Source organism: Pseudonaja textilis, chromosome 1, assembly GCF_049901715.1.
Source record: "Pseudonaja textilis isolate UNSWEBS1 chromosome 1, rPseTex1.2, whole genome shotgun sequence".
NCBI lineage: Eukaryota > Metazoa > Chordata > Lepidosauria > Squamata > Elapidae > Pseudonaja > Pseudonaja textilis.
Genome location: NC_141990.1, coordinates 10,730,814 through 10,757,483, shown reverse-complemented (window position 1 = coordinate 10,757,483; position 26,670 = coordinate 10,730,814). Strand labels below are relative to the sequence as shown.

Here is a 26,670-nt window from a genome sequence, read left to right as displayed (position 1 = left end):
ATTTCCAGGGCGACCCCGTGGGCCAGATGAGGTTCCCAGGCCTTGAGTTTGACACCCCTGGTCTAACTGTATGATTTAATAGGGATATACAGCATGGGTCATAGTAATGAGTTTTTTGGGGGGGAGGGTAAAAAAAGTTTGATTGAACTGCTAGGTCTTCTGAGCAACCCAGGAAGAGTCCGGTTCCTTAATCAACACCAGGCTGGATCCTTGCTTAGAAATGCATAAAGAATTTTGCAATTGCTGCTCAAGTATCAAAGGTCAGAATTCAAGCGAAGCAGAACCCGGGACACCTGTCAGCCCAAGAGGAATGCACCCTTCATACACACAAACACACACAAGTGCAATATTCTAGCTCAAGCAAGCTATTATTAGCAAACAAGATCAGTGCCAACTTTGGGAGATGCGTAGAAGCCTCGTTCTTATTAAGACTTGTGCCTGGGCTGGGCTGCCCCAGATAGTAACTGGGGGAAGCCCAGAGGTCTGAAAGCATCTCATACAAATATGTTCCCTGAATCTAGAAAGCTAGCATATCAAGGACAGAGAGTAATTCTGGCAAAGACTTAAACGTTGGCATTTACTTGGCTAAATTATTCCAAATGGAGGCTGGTAGGTTTAGAAAACTTCTAAGCTAAGAAAACTTATATTGAGAACGCTCGTAAATTAAGCAAGGAGAAAAATTCAAATGAAGACTTAATGCCTGGTGCTTGCTTTTCTAAATTCAAGATTGCTGTTTTCAGTTCCTTACTCTTTTTAAATTTGGTGGGTCATTCAAATCCAAAGTTCCCCTCCTGTCCAAGCCATCCAAGTTTCATCATAAGAATTTTAGAACTTTTAGAATTTTTTATCAGAATGGAAAGTAAAGAAAAGTAAATACAGCCAATGTGATTATATTTAGAGTCTCCTTTAGACTTTAAACTAATTTGGCAGGCTGACAGGGGAATTTTGGGAATTGAAGTCCATACAGCTTAAAATTGCCAAGACTGAAATAGACACGTGGCCTAATGAATTTACCATATAAGTGTAAGTCTATTATGCAGAAGGAAAATCCCACACTGGGAATCATTAGGACTAGATCTATCAATATCAAATTGCCACTATAAGACAGTGTATCCATGTTTGGAAAGTTCTATAAAGTTTAACTCAGCATATCTTAAAAAGAATTTGGCATGAGTTTCAAAAGAAAGAGAAATCAGGAAAGGGACTTCTGCAAAACCCGCATCTCTACAATCTGAAGGATATTAAAATATCCTTTAACTGGAATTCACAATCCAGTCTAGCGCCTGGGCTTTTTACAGTCCATTCTGGGTATATTATCCTTATAAATTACTTAAAGGCGAAAATAGAAGAGACACTTGTGAAATGTATGGATAACACAAAGCTGGAGGGATTCCTAACAGCTGAAAACACAGCCACAGATTTCAAAATAATCTTGACAGAGTATTTGTGCGCTATCCAACAAACAAGATTCAGTGTTGAGAAACTTAAGATCCTGCATTTAGGCAGGAAAAACCTGATGCACAGGTACAAGTTAGGCGGTAGCTAACTTAGTGAGAAGAATCTGGGTATCTTGGTAAACCTTGGATTAAGCACAAGCCAACAATGTGCTATAGCTGCCAAAAGAGCCAATGCAGTTTTGGGCTAAGTCAACAGAGGCATAATGTCAAGAACAAAGGAAGTTTTAATATCACTCCGTGCTGGAACATTGCCCGGTTGTGGTCATCAATACAAAAAAGATGCTGAGGAACAGGAAATAGTGCAGACAAGAGTGAAGAAGATTATAAGAGGCTAAGAGGTCAAGTTCTATGAAGAGCTATTAAAGGTAAACAGAAGGTCAATGGGAGATATGGCAGCAATCTTCTAATGCTTGAAGGGTGTCTGTTAGTGGGAAGAGGGCGTGGACTTATTTTTCAGTGCTCCCAAGGATAAGACAAGAACCAGTGGGAAGAAGTTTTTCAGGGAGAGAGAAAGAGAGCCAAACCTGAAATAAAGAGGAATTTCCGGATTGTGAGAGCTACTGAGGTGTGGAATAGTTTGTCTTCTAAAAATCATGTGCTCCATCCCTTCAGGGTTTCAAACAAAGGTTAGAGAACCATTTGTCTGAAACATGTTTTTTAACCTCACCCATTTTAAGATATACTGTATGTAGGTTTCAATTCCTAGAATTCTCCAGCCAGCACTGGTTGGGCCAATTTTGGAAGGTGAAGTTCACACAATTTAAAAAGTTGCTCACAATTTAAAGTTTCTCAAAATTGAGCTGGCTAATTTGGGAAATTCTGTGTAAATCACTACAACTAATTGTTAGGAATAACAAGGTTACCTAACGTAGTTTGGGTAAAATAATATATATAAACTATGATAGTAAGTTTAAGTGTGTGTCACTTTAAACTGCAAAGCATGTAATTTTGGGTGCGGTTGTGAAACCGCCATAAGAGGGAGCAAGAGAACCTGACGATTGCTGGTTTGCTGGATTGATGGTTTGTTAACTGCATGTTCCCTGCTGCTGAGTTTTTGAACGTCGAAGGAAGAAAGGAGGTTTGACTTCTTCATATCTCTACTGCGAGGAGATATATTACTGGACTGATATTTATAAGTTTACTGACCTCTTTTTCGACACTGGACTTTGCAACTAAATAATTCCCGGATGGACTGAACTAGTGAATGATATATGGACTGCTTGACTATGCTAAAACTCTTGCTGGAATAAACTATTTAACTAGCACAGTGTATCTGTTTTACTGACTGTAAGCCACAAAAACGTTTATCTCACATATTTTGCCTGCCTGCTTGCCTGACTGCCGTGCAGATTCTGCTAGGGTGTATCCCTAACACTAATCCTCAGTTTATGCCCTTAATGGAGCTTGGCCATCACAGTTGTAAGTCATGATGGCCGTAAATTGGGTCACCCAAATCATGAGTGTTTTGCACCAGTCATTAAGTGAATACCACAATAGTTAAGCAAAGCAATGTTTGCTATGTGCAACTTTTGCTGAAAACTGTGAGTCAATGGAAGTTTTCAGCAAAACTTATAAAATGCATTCATGTGACTGTGGGATGCTGTGAGCAGCCATCAACTGTTTTCAGTAAAGTTACATAAAATTGTAACTTCAAACAGTCACAAAACAACCAGTCATAAGTGGAGGACCCCCTGTAATCAACATAAATGGATTTGCCCAGCCAGCTAGGAAAAAATGGGACTGATTGGTTTCTGGACTGATTGGTTTCAACAAGCCATAATCCATCTTTACAATTTCTTAGACTTGTGTTTGTAGAGCAGAGTATGCTAGCAGTGAAACTTCTCAAAAAGAAAGTTCAAAAGTACAAACCTTTCTAAAAATGAAACTTTTTACTTGAAGTGGTTCCCCTGCTTCAGAAATAAAGAGGATTGTTTGCAGTTGTACAAGCAAAGTTAGAGCAAAGATGACTTTAAGTCTCATATCCTAGGAGCTTAACACCAGTACAGATCATATGTTTTGTGTAAAACTGATGGATTGTTCACTTCTACCAACAATTCAGAACTTACTGGCTAAAAAAAAAAAAACACTTTCCCAAGCTTTGATGGCTGGGGAATTCTGGGAATTGATGTCGCATTGAAAAACATTGATGTAAATAAACCAAGATCTAAACCTCACTTCTCAAATTTAATAAGAAGGCAACTGGAAGGAAAATGAAATGACAGAAACATTTCCAAACCAACTTTGAACACTGAAGTCCAAAGCAGCTTACCACAGAAGTGGGGGGAAACTTTCGGTATCAATTTTTCGATTGGATGATTCTTCAATTACTATAAAATTGGAGCAGGGGGATAGAATCAAGATCATGTGAAGTGTTAATACCGCTTTATAATGCCATTTTATAAGGCCATTTTATAAGGCCACACTTGGAATATTGCATCCAGTTTTAATCATCCCGATATAAAAAAAGACGTTGAGACTCTAGAAAGAGTGCAGAGAAGAGTAACAAAAATTAGGGGACTGGAGGCTAAAACATCTAAAGAATGGTTGCAGGAATTGGGTATGTCTAATTTAATGAAAAGAAGGACAGGGGCGACAGGATAGCAGTGTTCCGATATCTTAGGGTTTGTCACAAACAAGAGGGGGTCAAGCTATTCTCCAAAGCACTTGAAGCCAGGAAAAGAAGCAATGGATGGAAACTAATCAAGGAGAAAAGCAACTTAGAACTACTTTTCTGACAGTGAGAGGAATTAATCAGTGGAATGACTGGCCTCCAGACATTGTAGATGCTCCAACATTAGATTTTTTTAAAGAAGACAGTGGACAAACATTAATCTGAAATGGCATAGGGCTTCCTGTCAGAGCAGAGGGTTGGACTAGCAGACCTCCAAGTTCCTTCCAACTCTGTTATTCTGTTCAATATTTTTGACATCTTGCCATTCCCGGAAATTATTTCACTGTTCCAGCCATTGCAATTTCCCCAATGAATCCAGCCATCAAATACCAAAAACTAAGGAGGATCAATATAAAAGGGATGACTTACTCAAACAGGCCTTGAAGATAATGGAGTTGTGTTAATTATTTGGAACACCTCACAACACAAACATGAGCAGGTATACAAACACACAGAACAACAACAAAGATATTCAGCGAAGGATCTGATGGGACATAGGGAGATTAAAAAAAACCCATGTTATTCCCCTGCGTTACTTGCTTCCTTGCTTCCTTGCTCAATCTTGTTTTGTTAATCAAAATCTCAACTGAGGGCTTGCCAAGGATGGAGTTTCGGGTAAAGCTGTGTGATAAAAGAAGCAGAGGATACAGCAGGGGAAAAAAGAAATCAGTTTTACCATCTAAAGAACTTCTCCCCGCTCCCCACCCAATTCCTCCAGTCTAAAATTAGCTAATTGTGCCACTGAGTCTATAGCACTTGATTTGCTCCAAGGGTGTATTTAACGTTTCACAAGTATGAATAGAACTCGCTTAGGGGAGAACATATGCCCTTTTTCCCAACTGATAAAGAGTTAGGGGACAGCAGGCTGATTACAAAACACTGGACCTATTAGTAGATTGTTTATTAGTGATTTATTTTTACAGGTAGTTCTCCAATTGCCACCCACAGTTGAGACCATAGCTAAGCAAGGTACAGGTACCCTCAGCTTATAACTTCATTTAGTGACCATTCAAATGTTACAAAAGCACTGAAAAAAGTGACTTATGACCATTTCTCTTAGTTATAACCATTCCAGCCACCCCACGATCATATGATCAAAATTCAGATGCTTGGCAACTGATTCATATTTATGACAGTTGCTATCTCCCGGGGTCACGTGATCCCCTTTTACAAACTTCTGACAGGCAAAGTCAATGGGGAAGCCAAGTTCACTTAACAACCACGTGACTAATTTAACAACCGCAGTGATTCACTTAACCATTGTGTGAAGAAAAGTTATAAAATGGGGCAAAACTCACTGAACAAATTTCTCACTTAGCAACATAAATGTTGGGCTCAAATGTGGTTACAAGTTGAGGACTACCTGTAGTTGTTAAGTGAGTTGAGCACGATTTTTCTGATTTTGTTTCTTTTGCCATGGTTATTGAGTGAATCTCTGCAGTTGTTAATTGAAATATGAAGTCGTTAAATGAATCTGGATTCCCTCATTGACTTTGCTTGTTGGTTGCAAAGTCCCCAAATTTTGATCACATGACTGTGGGAGAGCTCCTTATGAGGATCAATTGTAAGTAATTTACCAACTGTAAGTTTTCAGTGCAGCTGTTAATGTTTATTGATTGCTATACAAACAGTTGTAAGTTAAGGACTACCTACAATAGTAGATGGTTTGTCAGCGGTTGAGAGGCCATCAGGAGTTTTCAAGCTGTAAGCCAGACTGGAAAAGGGGATCACGTGACCCCGGGAGATAGCAACGGTCATAAATATGAATCAGTTGCTGGCTAAAAAATACTGACAGTCTCAATTTATGACTGGTCACTGAGCAACCATTTGAAGTTATGTTGGATATCCCACATTTCCTTACAACCTGATTTTGAAATAATGATAGCTGCAACCTCTCCCATGGTCACATGACTGCATTTTGGGTGCTCGCCTCCATGGCCATTTACAGCATCCCATGGTCACATAACACATAATATTTTTTTTACTGGTTTCTGGTTACTAATTTTCAGTTTCCTGTAAAAAAAAACACCCATTAGGTAAAACAGATTCACAACTAATGTTTGCTTAGCAAACACCCCCCAAAAATGCCCCAAAATTTGGACCAGTCACACAGTGACTTGCTTAACAACTGCAATGATTTATGACTATAATTCCAGACACAATTAGGGATCTTAATTAGGGATCTTATAGATAGAATAAGAATGTAATTATGCATAAATTAATATCTGTAAATATTGCACAAATTATTGTCATACGATAAGCACCACTGTTATTGAGTGATATATTTTTATGTTTTTAATGTAATAAATATTCAATAAAGTTTATTTTAAAAAAATTAGGGATCTTAATTTAAGATCTGCGTATAGTTCCAAACACCTGTATAACAATTGCACTAGCAATGGGACTTACAATTATATACTGCTTCATAATGGTTTTATAGCCCTAAGTGTTTACAGAGTCAGCATATTGCCCCCAACAATCTGGCTCCTCATTTTACTGACCTCAGAAAGATGGATGCCTGAGCCAACCTTGACCCAGTCAGGATCGAACTCCTGGCAGTGGGCAGAGTTAGCCTTGACACAACTATTCATTTACTGACCGTTTAAATTTATAATAGCACTGAAAAAAGTGACTTATGACCGTTTTTCACACTTATGACCATTGCAGGCACCCCCATGGTCACGTGATCAAAATTCAGATGCTTGGCAACGGGTTTGTATTTATGACGGCTGCCGTGTCCCCAGGGTCATGTGATCACCTTTTGTAATCTTCTGACAAGCAAAGTCAACGGGGAAGCCAGGTTCACTTAACAACCATGTTACTAACTCATCAACTGCAGTGATTCATTTAATAACTGTGGCAAAAAAAATCATAACATGGGGCAAAAGTCACTTAACAAGTGTCTCACTTCGCAAAAGAAATTTTGGGCTCAATTGTGGTCGTAAATCGAGGACTACCTCTATTGCATTCTATCCACTATGCCACCATAGGTTCTATATATGTATCAGGCTCTGACCAAAATGCTGAGGGAAAACACAGTTTTTACAGCCTTCCGGAAGGCCCAGCAGGGTTGCCCACAACAACCTTGTGAGGTAGACAAAGCTAAGAGAGAGCAGGTTTTGCATCTGTGGACCAGCTCCTTCTTATTTTGTCCCTCAAACAATCTTATGAAGTAAGATGACCTGAGAGAAACTGAATTATCCAAATCACCCAAGAATGAGCTCTGCTTTTCCATATATATATATTAAAAAAAAAAACCTAGCAGTAAGCTTGCAACTCATGTCTCCTGAAGAAAAGAAACGAAGGTTCATCTGTGGTACTGAGAGGGTTTCTATTAAGTTATTTCAATAAGATGAATTAAAACCCAGGTCCCAATCCCGCTATGTAAGGTTTTAGTCAGACCCCATTTGGACCCCATTTGTCCATTCTGGAGACCTCACTTTATAAAAAAGATACTGATAGGATTGAGTCCAGAGATGGGCAACAAAATGGCACAAGGTCTGAGGGACAAAACGTATCAGGAGATATTGGAGGAACTGAATATGTACAGCCTGGAAGACGATAGATATTGGACATTGGACTGATTGTCCAGTCTCTTCTTAAAAACCTCCAGTAATGGAGCACCCACAACTTCAAAAGCAAGCTGTTCCACTGAATAATTGTTCTAATTGTCTAGAATAGAATAGAATAGAATAGAATAGAATAGAATAGAATAGAATAGAATAGAATAGAATAGAATAACAAAATTGGAAGGGACCTTGTTCTTCATATGTTTCCCCCCGCCCCCCCAACAGTCCCCAGTCTTGGTTATATATATATTTAAAAAACTGGCAGTAGGCAATTCATGTTTCCTGAAGAAAAGAAATGAAGGTTCCTCTGTGGTACTGAGAGGGTTTCCATTAAGATATTGCAATTCCTGCAACCATTCTTCATTGGTTTTAAGCCCCCAGTCCCCTAATAGCAATAGTGATAACACTTGTACACCGCTTCTCATCTTACTCCACAGAAATGACTCCACAGAAAAGAGTGGCGGAAGGTTGGAACCAACTTCCAGCAGAGGTAATGGGTCAATCATCAGTAAATGAGTTTAAACATACTTGAGATAAACGCATGCCCATCATCCAACAAAAATGTTAAAAGTAAAATGAAGAAATAGATATAAAACAAACTCAAAGGGCAGGCCCGATGAACCACTAGGTATCTGCTATCAGTTTTCTATGCGTCTGTCTTCTTGCTGCCAGCCCACCACCTTCACTCTGCTCAGAGAGAGCTGGACTGATAGATGGATGAAAACAGATTTTGGTTGTTTCACCTACCTCAAGAACCGCAACATCCGGGCAGAGGAGGCCCCTCACACTCCGCAGCATAACGGGCTGAGTGTCCTTCCTGCTTGCAGGAACTTTCCCAGTGGCCCAGTTCCATAAACACTCCATTGTTCAAACGGCAATCTCTCCCCCGAACTAAAGGATCTGACAGCCAGTCATTAGCCTGGCTTTAAATATAGGCTTTCTAGATTTAAAATGGAAAGAAAGAAAGAAAGAAAGAACCGATGTAAGAAAGCAAGCCACTGTTTGAACCGGGCAGAGTTTTCCCACCCCTGAAACTAGGAGCTGCTTGGAAAACATCGGCCTTGGAAAGACAAGCCGCTCTGGGATCTGTGGAGTCAGCAGATATTTTAAATTGTAGTCGACGGGCTATTTATGAAAAAAAAAAAAGGGAGGGGGAAGGGTCTCGGGGCTTTCCAACCTGTCTGGAAGATTTATTTTTGGAATTGGCTGGGCAGAAAGGGAACGAAACAGCATCCCAACGCTGGGAAAATATAAAGGCAGTGAAAGGGAGAAAAAGGGCTAATGGTCTGTTTGGAGAAGCTACCGGGGTGGAGTTAGTATCTTCTGATATTGACCAGATGAAAAGCAGCTCTGTTTGCACTTTCCCAGCTGTTTCTTTGACGATGATGATGTTATTCATTCAATCAAATCTGACAAGAAACAACAGAGAGAAACTAATCAAGGAGAGAAGCAACCTGAAATTAAGAAGAAACTTCCTAACATTGAGGGCAATCAACCAGTGGAACAGTTTGCCTTCAGAAGTTGTGGGTGCTTCATCACTGGAGGTTTTTAAGAAGAGACTGGACAGCCACCTGTCTGAAATGGTATAGAACTTGAGAAGGGGGGTTGGACTAGAAGACCTCCAAGGTCCCTTCCAGCTCTATTCTGATTGATTGATTGATTAACTCTTGGTGCTTCTATGGGCCAAGTCTCTCCACATCTTCCAATCTTGCCCTACTTCTTTGTGCTGTTCTATGCTCTGGCTATGTTAGCATCCCGCCATCATGTTCTTTTGCATCTTGGTTTCCTTTTACCGCTAATTCTTCCAAATATAATTGCTTTCTTCAGTGAATTCCCCCCACGTGACGTGGCCAAAGCAAGTGAGACATTTTGCCTTCTAGTGACATGTCTGGTCTTCTGCACCTGGTCTCGGAGATATTTGCAAAAGGATCTGCAGGGCTAGTTAAAGATCTTGGAGGTGCATAATAATCTGGGGCACAGTGTGCCTCAACCCATTATACCTGACTGGCCTTTGCTGGTATGGATGACAGGAGTTGCAGTCTTATTTCATTGGAAGGCACCAGTTTATCATGTCAGATTAACACTGGGAAGATTTAAATCCCATCTCAGCTTAAATGTCTCTAATCTCTCTCTCTCTCTCTCGAATGCAAGGAAGAACCATGATCACTAGGTTCAGGCTCCAGACAGATTAGTGTTTTCTTTTCTTTTCTTTTTAAATAGCATAATACCAACTCGGTAATATGCTGCATATGATCCTCAGACTCTTTTTCCAAATCCTTCATAACAAGCTTTAAAAGGAAATTGTAGATTTTAAAAAAGACCTTTTTTTTCCACATTTTTGAACCACCCATCTCCCTCAAAGAGATACCGTTCAATGAAAGAGAGAAGGGAGGAACTGCTACGAGGTTGACATTCTGTGGATGAAAAATCAAGCTGTGTTAATAAATTGGACACGTGAGGAGATTAAAATGTTCATTTCTTGAATGGTTCTTCACTTAGCCAGATATCTATGGACAATCTTTGAAAGAAAGTACCTTAGGTTAACCAGATAGGAAGCTCTGAAGAAGAGGGTAGGATGACCGTATCTGATTTAGTCCTAACCGATTCAGGATTGAATTCTCCACCAGTGAAGTGAAGGTAGATGAGTCTAGATGATGGACCTGATCTTAAGGATGGATAGCAAGTTCAGATATCTTAAGAAGCTGAAGATAATCTTGATGAGCCAGTAACAACAGTAGATTAACCTGTGGTCATCAAGACCACCATGGGATGAGAAAGATAAAGGTGGCTATATCCTTTGGTATCTGCGAGGACTCTTTTCAAGAAGGAAATCTTCTTCTTCTTCCTAGCACATTCCCACAGTTGCAGGGTCTGCTTTTCAGACCATTGAATGCTACTTTGCATGGTCAGCTCCGTCTCAAGGGTGCAAGCCAGCAGCTTGGATATGTTTATCTTGCCATCTCTGTTTTGGATGCCCACGAGGTCACCAGCCGTTGACTTTTAGTTGGTACGCAGTCTTGGCCACGGTGGAAGGTCTGCTCTCTGGACATGTCCATACCAGCGGAGTCGACCTTCTCTCATCTTCTCTATAATTACAGCCACACCAAAGTGTTGTCAAATGATGTCATTTGTGATGCGGTCAAGAAGGGAGATGCCCAATACCCAAGGCAGCATTCGCATTTCCATAGCATGGAGAGAGCTTTTGGATCCAGTTGTTGCTGCCCAGCAAGAAGGAAATGGTGGAAAGATATACAGGAGGCATCTGAACCATGGAAGTAGGAAGGGATTGTCCAGAAACCTAGCATCTATTCCACTTTTGCTGCAGAAATAAAGATACTGGAGATTGTCCCAAAATGCAGTCTCGAAGTTGCTCAAACAAGACTAACAAAATGAAATTCAATGTAGAGATGTAATGCCATGACCATATTCCTGTTGGAAGTCTGAGCTGACTTTTATCAGAGCGTTTTCCAGGATCATTCCCATGTATAACAAATCAACCCAGAATACTTAGTTGAGGTACAAAAGATGTAGCTCAAATTAGCCTACTTTGGGTACATTATGCAAAGGCCCAGCTCTCAGAATAATACTTTAATAAGGGGAAAAGTGGAAGGAAAAAAAACAGAATGACCAACCACAAGACTGAGGGACTTGGTTACAGCACAATGGATACATCATTAGAATATTCAAAATATCGTGTTATATCAGAATGGAGAAAACCTTTCAATTAAACGGTCCTTGACATATGATCATAATGGAGCCTGCCCATTACGATAGTATGTCAGGATGGTCATAATTTTATAATGTTTTTTATGGTGGTTGTTAAGCCAAGTGTAAATGTTATTGCCATGTTGTTGAGCACCTAAAGTTTGACCACATGACCACAGAGAAAGCCCAACCATTGGAAATTCAAATTTGGGTTGTAGATTCCCAAATGGTTGTAAGTTGAAGACTACCTCTATGTGGTCACTAAGAGTCGACTCCAATTTGATAGCACATAATCAAACCATCCTTAGAAAAGGGGACATGTATACAAAGACAGATACAAGGGAAAGGCCAGAAATGATAGAGATTGTGTCAGAATGAGCTGAGGCTGGCAAGAAATGTCTCAAACAACAACAACAATTATCAGTTACAAAAGGAAAAGCACAGAAGTTTTGTAAAGGGCACATTGGTAATGGATGACAGCAAGAAGGCAGAATGTGGTAGCTCATATTTTTAATCTCTCTTTTCTCAGGAGAAATGAAACTGTGGCTGGGCATTGTTGTGTGACTAGCAGGAGGGAGCTGCAGCTCGGAACAGAACAAGAGAGCATAAAAGAACTCTTAGCTAATTTAAACAAATGCCCATCTTGAGGGCCAGATGGTTACATCATAGTGTACTGAAGGAACTAACAGAACCGCTAGCTGTGATCTTTGTGAACTCCTGAAGAACTGGCAAAAAAAAAAAAAAAACCCTTAGGAGGAGTGCAAACACTTTAGCAGAGGGAGTCAGAAAGATCTAGACAGACTCCAAAAGAATGAAATTACTAAAAGGAAATATAAAATTCTCCATCAAGGAAGAGAAGAGAAGGGTTATCCAGCTGCTTTCATGCCTAAGATAGGGTTAGAACTCAGTCTCCTGGTTTCTGGACCAGGCTTTAACCACTAGAGCAGGGTCCCCAAGCCGCGGCCCATTGCCGGACCTTGAGCCGATCGGAACCAGGCCATGGAAGTGGCAGATGAGCATGTATGCACATGCGCACATCCCCTCTTGCGTGAGCAGTAGGCGAGCACGTGGGCTCCATTTGCCCAAGCGGTGGGCGCGTGCAATGGAGCTGTGCATGTGCATGCCTGCCGCTGGTGCAGAATGCTCCCCTCTCCACCCTCTGCCAGTCCACGAAGGCAGAAAGGTTGGAGAACACTAGACCAAACCAGCTAGTTTAAACTGAATTAGCAAATTAGTCACAGAAACACAGCAGAATTCCAGCTACAGATATCAAAACACCTTTGGTGAGATGGGCAGCTATGTACACTTGATTAATAAATACATGATTAATATATCAAAGATTATTGCATACTGAAAGAGGTAACTTGTTTTCTGTTTTCAGAGACTATGAATAAAATCAATATGGCGGTTAGGAAGAATTTCCTGGAGCTGTTAATGGTGGAATATATTGCCTCATGAAGTAGTATGTTCATTCACCAGAAATCTTCAGAGCCTCAATTGGCACTGAAGGGAAGTTGGACTTGATGGCCTCTGACGTTCTTTCTAATGAAAATTAGTCTCCATGTGATTTGTGGCCAATTATCACATCTGTAAGTGACTCTACTCAAGATTCGCACACAAGTTCCTTATTTGGCACTTAAGATGTTATGCAAAGCTAAGCAATGATGTTTTATTCAGCAAACCACAATTAACAAGCCATGGCTCAGCATGCTATGTACACTAAATCTAAATCTCACTGCCTAAAAAGTGGATTCTTTTAAAGATTTAAAGGAGCAATCCTGAGAAAGAAGGGCAAGCGGGGATTTCTTAAAATGATGAAACTGGCAAAAATTGTTATTGGGCAAGGTAAACATCCTCGAGATACTGGAAGTGAGTCTAGAAGCATTTTCTGTGAAATATTGGTGGGGGCTGTTGTATGACACAATTAAGTACTGTGCAGTAGTCTTTGATTTTATTGGGACAGGAATGTCTGTTGTGAAGTGGTACGGTTGTTAAATGAGCCTAATTTTATGATCTAGTTTGCCACAGTTATTAAGAGAATCACTCAGTCATTAAGTGAATCTGGCTTCCCCTACTGATTTTTTTTGTTGAAAGCCCCTGGAAAGGTTGCTTGCCTCAGCGGACCTGAAGGTTTAAAAACTTGCTATTTTCTGCCGAACATAAAAGCAGACATTCACAAGTTAAATTCCCCAGCTATCAGCTACTTTTTCTGGGCAATTCTTAAAATAAACACAGGATTAGATCGTAATAGTTCAGGAAAATGTGTTGCTAAACAAGTTTACTTTTTCCCCTGGTGGAAAGTTGAGCAGGGAAATTGGTTAGACGTGATAACATCTCATGCATTTTGCTGATGTGTGTCTTTACTTGAAAACCCAGGCAGAAGTCAACAAAATTGTGCAAAAGCTGTCAGACCTCATCCCACAAAAGGAAGGACTGACATGAAATACAATGCAGGTCGATGAATAATATTTCTTTCCTGCTGTGCTTTTCCAAATAAAGGGAGATCTGGGATAAGCAGTTGGAAAAAAATACCTTGCAATGATTTTTTCTGTGCATTCCAACACACTTTTCCAACACCCTTCTCATGCCAGCACCTTTCAAACCATTCGGACAAACACCCACACACAAAGTTTCCTCTTTAGAAAGAAGTTATGGTGTAAAGCCTCATTACACTTTAACATCTGCCCAAAAATTGTGTTGAGTTTTGGTGAGGTTTAATAGCAAACTCATTGTATGGACAACGAACTCTGGGGATTATGTATTGAGGAAGAAAATATGTCACAAAAACAGACTGCCAGAAAAACCCAAAGAACCCTCCCGACAAAAGCCATAACAAGGCGTAAGAAATCAGGGCATTAGACATTGAATACCTTTCTGCAGAGATAGAAACGGGTGGGATTCAAGCGGTGTTACTACCAGTTCGGTGATTACGTTTTGCGCCCAGGTATGTAAATTTTTGATCGGGGTCATTTGGGTAGTTTCTGTTGTCATTATCAATTAAAAAGAGTAAACACAGTTGATTGATAATAAATGGCTTCAGCCAACCACTAACCATGAGTGAAAGAAACGGTTTTTGTGTTATCATTCATATTCTCTGAAAAATGGCCAAGAAATCATTAATTCTGCCAGGGTATGTAAACTTATGAGCACAACTGTATAGTCATTAACCACGACAATTATTCAATTATATCCATGAGAAAACCATGGACTTTCTTTGCCTTACCTGGATGACGTCCTTCCGCAGGTTAACAAGGTACAACCAGTCGCTGAGCCTGGGATAGCTGTTCAGCTCAACCGTCCTGTCATTTAAGGGGACGCTGAGCTTGCACTGTAACTGGATACCAATATAACGGACCAGTTTCACCTGTGGAAGGAGGAGAAAAAGATTAAAATGGCTCCAAGAAATGAGTCAGAAACAGCAACATGGGAAGGAACTGACATGGGTTTCATCTTATTCACAAACTGAAACCAGGTGGCCTTTCAGTGTTGCTCATTCTGTCAACAGTTAGGGATGCATCCAGGTATTTTATTCACACTCCCTTTGCTTGGTAATCAATGCTCAGCCTCAGTATTCCACATGTGTAAAATGGGAATAATTGAATTTTTATAACTTGGGGGGGAGGGGATGTAAGCTGTGTTACATTCCTTCTTGTCAAGACAAAAAACATGTGATCTAGTCAGTTATCTTGATGTTATTTTCCTTCCAATTTTTTTTTTTTGCTTTCTCACCGTTCCATCCCCATTTTCCTGCCTTAGCTTTTAAGAAAACACAATTTTCCAGGCCCTTCTGACTACATTCGATTTCAACTCTACAATGTGATCACTTGACTTAGGAGATGCTGCTAAGGAAAACTGTATCTTGTCTGATAACAAGAAGGTAAACTGAACAAAGGAAATTTTCTCTTGGTTCACTAAAATTAATCAAAGTATTATAAATATGTGTGTGTGTGTGCATACACACACACACACACACACATTGGGGTATGTATGTATATACACACACACTAAGTAATACTTTAACAAGTACTCATCTTAAGTTCAAAACCTCTACTATATAATAATTGTGATATCAGTTGTAGTGGTTTCTTTTCAATGCTATACTTAATTTCAGATGAAAAAGCAGTATTATTTTATGCTTGAGCCGTAATATTACCAGCTGAATTGTAATTAATCTTTTTTTTCTATTCTCAGTATTCTGTTGTTTAAGCAATATTAATGATTCTTAAATACATTATACAAACATCATAGTAGAGAAACAACACAAATGTATTAAGATTTATAATAATATAATAAAAAGGGGGAAATAACTAAGGTATCATGAAACTTGACTTGATTTATAACATAATAAAAAGGGGGAAATAACTAAGGTTTCATGAAACTGACTTGATTTACAGTATAATAATATAATAAAAAGGGGGAAATAACTATGGCATTATAAAACAGATTTCCTGGGATCATAACAAGAGTATTGTAGAAAGTTAGCACCCACCCCTCTCCTAGAAGAATGAAATACTCTAGGATATATTAAAAAGGCAGAATATTATATTTCCCTGGATGTTTTTAAAGACAAAGCAGCTTCCTGCAGCTCCCTGGCCCCACCCCCTCCAGCTCCAGGGTGATGGGATGAAGACATGGCCCTCAGGACATGATAGGATTAGCCCTCTACCCATCTCACCACATGGCACCTGGGAAGATTACATCACCCACAAGGTTCAACCAAATTAACCCGGCATGGCCCCATGGGAGTCTGACAACCAATCAGAATGCACTTCTTGCCACAGGAACAGGAAGCAAATTCAAAGCCCAACAAAGGTTATAAATCTCTCTCCCTCTCTTAACCCATGTGCTCTTTTTTGCCCAGGACCTCAATGTGGTCCTGTCCACCATTAAACCATCTTTCTAAGCAGCCTCCATGTTTTCAGTGTCTTTCTTCCCACTTGGAACTGAACCCAGATGAACATTTCTTCCAACAGTAGTCCTTGACTTATGATCACAATTGGGATGGGAACTTCTATCGCTGTGCAGGGTGATTAAGAGTGAGTTATACCCAATTTTGCAAACTTTTTACCACGGTGGTTAAGCAAATCACATGTTTGTTAAGTGGCTTCCCTCACTGATTTTGTTTTTCGGAAGCCCCCTGAGAAGGTCGTAAATAGCAATCCCATGATCTTTGGAATGCTGCAACCATTGTAAAAATACATGTTAGTTGCAAAGTGCATGAATTTGGATCATGTGGTGCAGGGTTATACAACGACAGTCTTAAGCGTGAGGATTGGTCATGGGTCACTTTTTCACCTTTTTTTCTAAATTAATAAAAAAAAATAAGTACATACTTTGGAGGAGGGTCAGTTAAGGATTACCTGTAATAAGATTATTAGCCTCAATCCAATTTATGTCATAGGTCTCAATATTTCTAGTATTTTTTTTAGATGGAAACTTTTGTATTCAGAATCCCTTGCAACTTTCCTTAATGTAGACTGTTAAAAAGCTTTTTTTTAAATTAACATCAGGAGCATCCGTTAGGGATGATTTTTTAAAAAAGGAAGAGGTTAACTGAGATCACACTGCTGAAGCTCCTCCCCCTTTAATGTATGATCTAGTGAAAAGACGGCAAGGCTTTCTTTGTGTTGTCACGGATGCCATTTTGACTTTTTGGAGCAGCCCTGTAGACCTGTCTAACCTGGTTTTTAAAATCAAATTTTCCCCTTTGTGTACAAAATTTTGATTTGATAGAGGTTGACAGCCCAAATCTTTGCAGCCCATAAAAAACATAAAAGAAAATAAAGACTAAAAAAAGAAAAATAGGAAGGAATGGAGGAAGGGAAAGGAAAGGAAAGGAAAGGAAAGGAAAGGAAAGGAAAGGAAAGGAAAGAAAAAGAAAGATAAAGAAATGGCTTCCGATCTTCTTGACAGCAATTATAGTTACGTTTATAGTTTGTTTTCTCTCTCTCAAATTACATCTTAATTTCATTCTTTGCATAAACTTTCTGATCTTTAAACTCATAAATCACAAGTTTGTTTTTCCCTTTTTTCAGCAAAAAATCCATAAAGGGCCAACTCATAACTTTTTCTCATGGCTTTTTACACTATGTCAGCTTAGGAAAAAAACAAGTTTCATAGTCATATCTAAAATCAAATACTCTTCCCCCACCTGGGGCAATTGGAAAAAAATTCTGAAATGACAAGCTACAAATATCTTCTTTGTTTGATAAATAACATGCTCAATCTTTCCTTTGCCTATGGCCATAAAGTTTTTCCTGTGCTGTTTTTCCAGTAATTTCAGCAACGAAAGCACACAGCCAGAATAAATGTGTCAGGCCTTAAAATATTATAATTTTATTTTGAAGAAAAAAGTTTCAGTTGCCCTAAAGGAAGTTTGAAAAAAAAACACCATATAGAGACCTTCTCAGTTTTATCTATTTTTCATGAACTAATTGTTGTTTCGTCCTTTTAGTTTTCTACATAGGTAACTCTTTCCCTACTCCTTCCAAATCAACTAGAGGAAAACTACCTATAGTTTGTTTGGATCAAATTTGTATCATCTGGATAGAACTATGCACAATCCTCCTTGTGGCCTGCCTAGCAGGAATGCAGGGTTGACCCATGATTCTCATTTGCTAACTCCAATTCCAACGACCTAGCAAATCACTAACAAGTGATGCTTTATGACATCCTCAAAGTCTAGAATCTCCAGTTAAAACAATCCAGCATGGTCATGGTTCATCTGAAACAACTAAGAGAGTTAGACATCTGAAAGTTCTTGAGAACTTCAGGGCACCAAGTTGGAGAAGACAGAGCTAGATCCAGAAGGAAAGTTGGAGTGCTCCAGAGCTGAAACTGTTTAAGCAGCTCCTTCCTCAGGGTAAAACTAAAGTGGGAAGTGGTGGAGAGACAGAGGCAAGATTTTATTTATCCTGGGTTTATGGACAGAAGCTTTCAGGGCCTTCCTTCATTTTTCCAACTCAGATAATTCAAGCATGCTTTAGGGCCCATACTAAAATTTTCATAAATTTCCTGTCTCAAAAGTCTGAAAACCCCCGCACACCAATTTTCAGTAAATGAAGCCACAAATCTTTCCAGGCAGGAGGGTGGGGAGAAAAAAAAAAGAGGTTGGGGGGCAGATGCTGTTCCAGGTTGACCCTCCCTGATTTAGACTGTAAAATTTTAAGAAGAAATTCTTTCTTTTGCAAAACTGTCGTGTTTTTGAGATGTTATCTGAGAACTGGGTAGGACTTGCTCATCAGAACCAGAGCTGGGAGAACAAGTAAATGACTGAGCAAACTGCCAGGGCATTAAACCCCCATAGATCTTGCCAAGAGTCAACTATAGAAAGAAGGGAAAGCTGCCTACACTTAGGTGATGTCCACCTGTCAGCCCTTCGAGGTAGACCAAGCCAGGAAACACACTCCATAAGATGGCTAGAAGTTTACTTTATTGACATAGAGTAAAATAAGATCTTGAAAACCCGACTGCATTTCCCCTTCCTTTTAGACCCAGGAAATAAAGACAGTATTCATTTGAATGTCTTTTTAATACTTTTATTTTGTTCCCCAGGCTTAGAACCTGTTTTTTACGGTCACTGCTTAGTTTCTCCAGAGTTCTCACTGTGGATCTCAGAATTGGAAGTGACCTTAGAGGTCTTCTAGTCCAGGGGTCGGCAACCTTTTGACCTCAAGGACCACCAAACTCATAATTTTAAATCCCGCGGAGCAGAGACCCTCGGAAAATCCCCCCAAAAGTCTGCAGGAAAATTCCCCACCCCATTTTCCTACCGATCAATCATTCTTTATTTGGGATCACAGGATACCGTCACCAGCTCTGTTCTCGGGGAGAGAGAGAGAGACTTTTGGCTTCATGCAAGGAAAGCAGCAGAAGTCTTTCTCCCACCCAAACTCCGCCAGAATGATGCAGCGTCTTGGAGCAGGATGCCTTGCGGGGTCCCAAAGACTCATTTCTGGTGGAGTTTGGAGGAGAGATACTTTCAGAGATGCGTCTGTCTTGAAAATAGCCCATGTTGAATTATATAGCCAAGTGAGACATCAGCACAGGAACTGTTTTATGACACTTAGTATTATGTCATAAAATGCTTTATGATCTCTTTAATGTCCTGAAATGTTTTCTAAGACTAGATAGAGCACTGCACACCAGAACTAGACACAAGGACAGTTTTTCCCCAAACGCCATCACTCTGCTAAACAAGTAATTCCCACAACACTGTCCAACTATTTACAAAGTCTGCACTACTATTACCACTGTATTAATCTTCTCATCACTCCTTATCACCCATCCCCTCCCACTTGTGACTGTATGATTGTAACATTGTCACTTGTATCCTTATAATTTATATGGACTGTTTTCTAGTATGATTTGATTGCTTATTGTACCCTACGACTATTATTAAGTATTGTACCTGATGATTCTTGACTCTTGACGAATATATCTTTTATGTACACTGAGACCATTTTAGTATTTTAGTATTTATTTGATTTGTCAATTGCTTACAAGATATAGGTATAAGAATAAACATAGTTTTGAATACATGAGATAGATACTTATAAGAATAATAAAAAGAAACAATAGGACAGGGACGGTAGGCACATTGGTGCGCTTATGTACATCCCCTACAGGCCCCTTAAGAAAGGGGTGAGGTCAATAGTAGACAGTCTAAGGTTAAAATTTTTGGGGTTTGGGGAAGAAACCACAGATTCAGGTAGAGTATTCCAAACACTGACCACTCTGTTGCTGAAGTCATATTTTCTGCAGTCAAGTTTGGTTCGGTTAACCTTGAGTTTGTATCTATTGTGTGCTCTTGTATTGTTATGATTGAAGCTGAAGTATTCATTTGCAGGTAGTACATTGCAATGTATGATTTTATATACTATATTTAGATCGGACCAGAGGCAGCGTAGTTCTAGATTTTCTAGGTCTAGAGTTTCAAGTCTGGTGGCATAAAGTATTCTGCTACGAGTAGAGGAGTGGAGAACTCTTCTTGTGAAATATTTCTGGACTTTTTCAATTGTGTTAATATTAGATATATGATATAGGTTCCAGACTGATGAGCTATATTCAAGTATAGGTCTAGCAAAAGTTTTGTATGCTCTAGTTAGTAGTGTGATATTACCAGAGAAGCTACAACTCTTAATGCCTTTTTGGCTATGTCGTTACAGTAGGCTCTAGCACTTAGATAATTAGAGATGAGTACTCCAAGGTCCTTGACCAAGTTTGGATCCTCAACAAGGTCTTGATTATTTAGCTTGTATTTTATTTTCTGATTTTTTTTGCCAATATGTTAGACAGAGCATTTATTTGTTGAGATTTGAAGTTGCCATTTGATTGACCTTTGTGATACATAGTCGAGGTCTTTTTGCAGGGTAGTAGTATTGTCTATAGTGTTGAACAGCTTTACATCATCAGCGAAGAGAACACAGTTGCTCTTAATATGATCACAGCGGTCATTTATGTAGAGTATGAAGAGAGTTGGTCCTAAAACACTGCCTTGGGGGACACCACTGTTGACAGGTACAGAATTTGATAGGACGCTCCCAATTTTGACCATTTGTTGTCTGTTTGACAGGAATGCTTCTATCCAGTTATGCAGTTGTCCAGAGATACCATAAGATTTTAGTTTTAGGAGTAGTTTGTCGTGTACCACTGAATCAAAGGCTTTCCAGAAGTCTATGTAGATTGCGTCTATTGCTTTGCCCTGATCGAATTGTGTAGTCCATATGTTTTTGCAGTGTAAGAGTTGCAGATTACAGGATAGTTTTTTTCTGAAACCAAATTTGTCCAAACTAACAACTTTCAGAGTGCCGACACAACAATTTCAACTATTACGCTGCTACAATATAATATCTGGAGTTTGCCCAACCAGATGGACAATGTGATTTTCATAGTGTGTTTTGCACAAGCCATAAAACTGATGAACTCAATTGTTTCTGTTGCTTTCTTGGGACTTAGAACAGCCTGTGAATATCTTCAAGAGTCCTCACCTTTGTTTTTAAAGTCTGGGCAGGGAGTGTACTCTAAAATAAGAGGAATTAATTTAAAAGCAAGAGCAGTTTGTGCGTGTGTGTGTGTGTGTGTGTGTGTGTGTGTATGTGTGTTTTGTAAAAAAAAAAAAAAGACAAGAGAATGAAACTAGCATACCATTCCACACTACTTTTCTTTTCCAAACTGAGCTGTGAAAGCTGCTCACAGTTGTCCATCCTACAAACTGTACAAACTGTATGAACTTATAGTTCCACCACCACCACCACCATTGCTGTTTAGTGGTAGATTGTTGTTAAACTTGGAGGCTTAATTTTTCCACCCAGCAAGCTTGCCTTCAGAAGTTGTAGGTGTTCCAACACTGGAGTTTTTAAAGAAGGGATTGGAATAGGGTTTCCTGCCTGAGCAAGGGGTTGGACTAGAAGACCTCCAAGGTCCCTTCCAACTCTGTTATTCTTTTAAGGTTTTCCAGAAATAAAGGCCTGCTGTCTTGCTCTAATTTTCTGCTTTGTTTAATACATTTACGATACAGAGCAATGTTTTTCAACCTTGACAACTTGAAGATAGGTGGATTTCATCTCCTAGAATCCCTCAGTCTACCCACATTTAAGTTGCCAAGAAACATTGATATAGCCCAAGGGTCTTCAAACTTGGCAAGTTTCAGACTTGTGGACTTCAACTCCCAGAATTCCTGAGCTAATGTGACTGGAGGAGGAATTCTGGGAGCTGAAGTCCAGAAGTCTTAAAGCTGTCAAGCTTGAAGATAGAAATAGAGTCTTTCTTACGTCAGTTCCAGGGACCACAAATTTTATTTCCTTTCCCAGATATAGTTCCATACAAGAACTGGCCAAAGGTCAGCATCCAGACTCTGCAGTCTGGATCACAAACATCCCATTTAATTTTCTATGAAGAGTTGCACTTTTATCACATCATCCACATTGGACCAGTCTAGGAAATACAGAAGAAGAAGCAAATCTTAGCTAATTGCAGAATATGTTATAAACAAAACATTGGGATGGTTATATATGTAAGGGATGAGCCTTCAGCCCATTCTATCCCACTTCAGAAGTCAATGTCAAACAGGACTTGAAGAAGGTTCTTGTGGGTCTGTCTTCTCTTCTGTATCCACTGAAATAAAAAAGCAAAAAGGCAACTTCTCCATCACTCTGGTCCACCATCGGTTTAGCCCAACAACCTGTCTGTCTCCCTGAGATTGATAGACAAACAATCACATCACTTTCAATCAATCACATCGGGGCTTTTCAAATCAATGTGTGGAGTGTGAAGGATGTGTGTTTGTGTTTATTTTCATGGTCAGGATGTGCACTGAAGATGGTGTTTGATTTTTGTTATACGAGGTGCAATGACAGTAAACTAAACTAAAACTTCACAAGCAACCGTGATGGCAAACCTATAGCACGCATGTGGGCACGCGAGCCGTCGCTCGGTCCACCGTGCATTAGCACATTCCTCCCACCAACCAGCTGATTTTGGGGTCTCTGCCGCACATGCACAGGAGGCAGGGCGCATGCAGGAGGTGTGTGCGCATGTGAGGGGTGGGGGGAGAGCAGGGGGTTGCATGCGCATGCAGTGGGGGAGCGCAGGGGCATTGCATGTGAATGCGCAGGAATGGGGAGAGCACAGGAGGGTTGCGTGCACATGCGCAGGGGGCAGTTTGAGCGCAGGGTTGTGTGCACATGTGCAGGGCGGGGAGTGCAGGGGGTTGTGTGCGCATGCACAGGGGGCGGGGTGCACAGGGAGGTTGTGTGCACATGCGCAGAGGACGGGGGAGCATGGGGGGGTGGCACGCCCCTCCGTTGTCCATTTTTGCTCCCAGGAGACTGAAGGGAGCCCTACTAGGCCTAAAATGGGGTGCAGGGGGAGGTCATACATGCATGTGCAAGGGGGACAGGGGAGCCCAGGAGGGTCACACACATGCATGCACAAGGTGAACGGGGGTTACGTGAGCATGCACAGAGGACAAGGTGAGCAGGAGGGGGTCGTGCACACAGTGCATTATGGGTGCAGGCACACACGCACACTTTCGGCAGGCGACTACAAAGAGGTTAACCATCACTGACCTATGAGTTACATAGCCTGGCTGGCTAAGAAATTCTAGGAGTCGAAGTCTACCTGGCTTAAAGGTGCCAACTTTCAGAAACATTGAGGTTACAGGTGGCTTCAGCGAGTATCCAGGTAGACAAGATTTTCAACATTTCCATTTCAGAGACGCAGTGAAATCTCTTTCGGCTGAAACCATCATTGGCTTGCCTGCAATCTGCGATCTACATCGGTGAGCTTACGAGAAGAAGAGGGTCAGGGCCGTGGGCATCTTCATGACTTGGATTTGGGGCTTCACGGCAGTACTTTCGTGAGTGTGATGTTCCAAAGTACAATCCGTGGCATTCCCCAGAACAGAATTCTGCTTTATTGGAAGAGGACATCCGATCATACCTTGCACAAAGGTATAACATACTGTAATAAACAAGGACATACATTCGATTTTGCAGCTACTAAGATTGTTGGACGAGCAGGCACAAAAACAGCCAGGAAAGTGATCGAAGCTTGGGAAACAGGCCCCACATCAATCAGCAGAAGTTCTGATTTACCCACAGCTTATCAAATACTTGGAAGGCGAGGGCTGGGCATCACAAGGAAACAATAGCCAAGGACTTAATAGTCAGCCATCAACACCCTAATCTACATTTAAAAAGCTATGCACAACAGGCACCACATAAATATCACACACAGAACAGCCTAAAGCACACAGAGAAGTTCCAGCACGAGTCTGAAAGCTTGGAAAACAAAATCTCTAGTCGCCTATGACCGACCCAGATTGGATCCTGCAACATTATCCCATTATCCTGAGACGTATATTCATCTTCATTATGTTTTATTCATAATATGCAGTCACAATACCCAATATTACCACAATTGGGGCCAGAATTTTCAATGCTAAGCAAAGAGCTGTTAAGTGAATTGTGCCTGATTTTACGACCTTTTTTGCCATGGTTGTTAGGTGAATCACTGCAGTCAGTTGTTAAGTGAATCACATCATTGTTAAGTAAATCCAGTTCCAGCCCATTGACACTGCTTGTTGGAAGCCAGTTGTGAAGGTTGCAAATGGCGATCACAGATGGGATCATAGACGCCAGTTCCTAAGTGCCCCAAATTTTGATCACGTGACTCTGGGAACGTTGCCACGCTTGTATGTATAAGGAACAGTCATAAATCGCTTTTTCCCTTACCATTATAACTTTGAACTATCGCTAACAAATGCTTATATGCAGAAGTGGGCTTCAAAAATTTTAGCAAAGGGCTCTCTACCCGGTGCTGGGTAGGCATGGCCATGGTGGGTGTGGACCAGGGGTGGGATTCTACCAGTTTGCACCTATTCGCTAGAACCGGTTGTTAACATTCTAAGCAGTTCAGAGAACCGGTTGTTAGAAGAAATTACTGGCCTAATCCTGTAAGGAAGGCAGGAAGGAAACATTCTGGTGTTGCTTACAGAAACTGACTCTCCGTTAACCCTTATTACATTCTTGGCAGGATTACACTTCCTGTCTCAGGAACATCTCTGGAGTTTTTTTTCCCCTCTTTTGCTGGTACTTTGGTTGTGTGGAGTGACTATTTAAAGTTACAATGGCACTGAAAAAAGTGACTTATGACCATTTTTCACACTTATAACTGTAGCAGCATCCCCACAGTCATGAGAGGCCAGGCGAGGAGATGCGTGCCTCGATGTGAGTGATATTGAGTTGGCCACACCCAGCCAATAACATGAACACCAAGCCATGTCCACCCAGTCACATGACCACCAAGCCACGCCCACCACCTAAGCCATGCCCACAGAACTGGTTGTTAACATTTTTGAATCCCAGCCCTGGTGTGGACTAGTCGGCCTCCTGCACCACGGCAGGGGTGAGGGCGTTTTTGCCCTCCCTGGACAAGGCAAAAACAGCCTTGAGCTCCGGAGGCTCTCTGAAAGCTGGAAATGGGCCCATTTCCAGCCTTCCCAAACTTCCGGGAGGCCTGTTTTTCACCCTCCCTGAGTCTCCATGCGTGCCCTGCCCTTACCTGCATCCAAAATGGGCCAGGTGGGGACTCCTGGGAGGGGTGGGGTGGGCGGCACCAGCCAGGACTGGGATTTGGGGATTCTGTGAACTGTGCAGAATCTTAGCTAAGAGTTCTCCTGAACCCCTGCAAACCCCCAGCAGCCCCACCCCTGGTTATATGTCACGGTTTACATGTACAAGGGGGGGCTCCATTTCACTAAATAGCAGAAGCAAACAGAATTAAAAGTACCTTTTAAAAGCCTGATCATTGAACCAATAAAAACAAAAGCACCTAAAAAAAATAAAACATCCTGCATCCCACCTCTTCAGCAGCCCCTCTAAATAAATGGTGTGTCTTAATACAGGTAGTCCTCAACATATGACCACAATTGAGCCCCAAATTTAGGTTGCTAAGGGAGAAACCTGTTATGTGAGTTTTGCCCCATTTTACAACTTTTCTTGACACATTTGTTAAGTGAATCACTACAGTTGTTAAATTAGTAACATGGTTGTTAAGTGACTCTGGCTTCCCCATTGACTTTGCTTGTCAGAAGGTTGCAAAAGATGATCACGGGATCCTGGGACACTGCAACCGTCATAAATATGAGCCAGTTCTCAAGCATCTGAATGAAAATCACCTGACTGGGGGGGGGGGGGGGCTGCAACGGTCATAAGGGTGAAAAATGGTCATAAGTCACTTTTTTCAGTGCCATCGTAACTTCGAACAGTGACTAAGAAAAATGTTGTAAATTGAGAAATACCTGTAATGGGGTGACGTAAAAGCCACCATCACCATGGTTATTATTCTACCCAACTCCCAAGGATTCAGAGCAATTTTAAATCCCACTTAGACTAACTTTATTGTCACTTTAAATCAGAGGTCTACATTGGCAACTTTAAGACTTGTGGACTTCAACTCCCAGAATTCTCGCATAGCTGGGTGAATTCTGGAAGTTGAAGTCCACAAGTCTTAAAATTGCCAAGTTTGGGGGGCCCTGTTTTAAATGTATACTAATCAGCGTACATTAAAATGAAATTTTGTTGCATACAGCTCTCACCACTCCAATATGCACAACATAAACATGACGATAGATAGATAGATGGGTGGGTGGATGGATGGATAGATAGATAGATAGATAGATAGATAGATAGATAGATAGATAGATAGATAGATAGATAGATAGATAGATAATGCATGTACCTTCATTACCCACATATACCGGTAT

The 26,670-nt window shown here is 40.7% G+C and overlaps 1 protein-coding gene across 2 annotated transcripts in view; it reads right to left on the bottom strand.

Annotated features, from left to right (window-relative positions):
* The window catches only part of KSR1 (kinase suppressor of ras 1), a 153,377-nt gene that overhangs the window by 67,384 nt on the left and 59,323 nt on the right, over positions 1 to 26,670 (bottom strand). For both annotated transcript variants that reach the window (XM_026710283.2, XM_026710284.2), the window contains exon 2: positions 14,626 to 14,766. In XM_026710283.2, the coding sequence (XP_026566068.2) occupies positions 14,626 to 14,766 (141 nt within the window). The remainder of the gene's footprint in view (positions 1 to 14,625; positions 14,767 to 26,670) is intronic.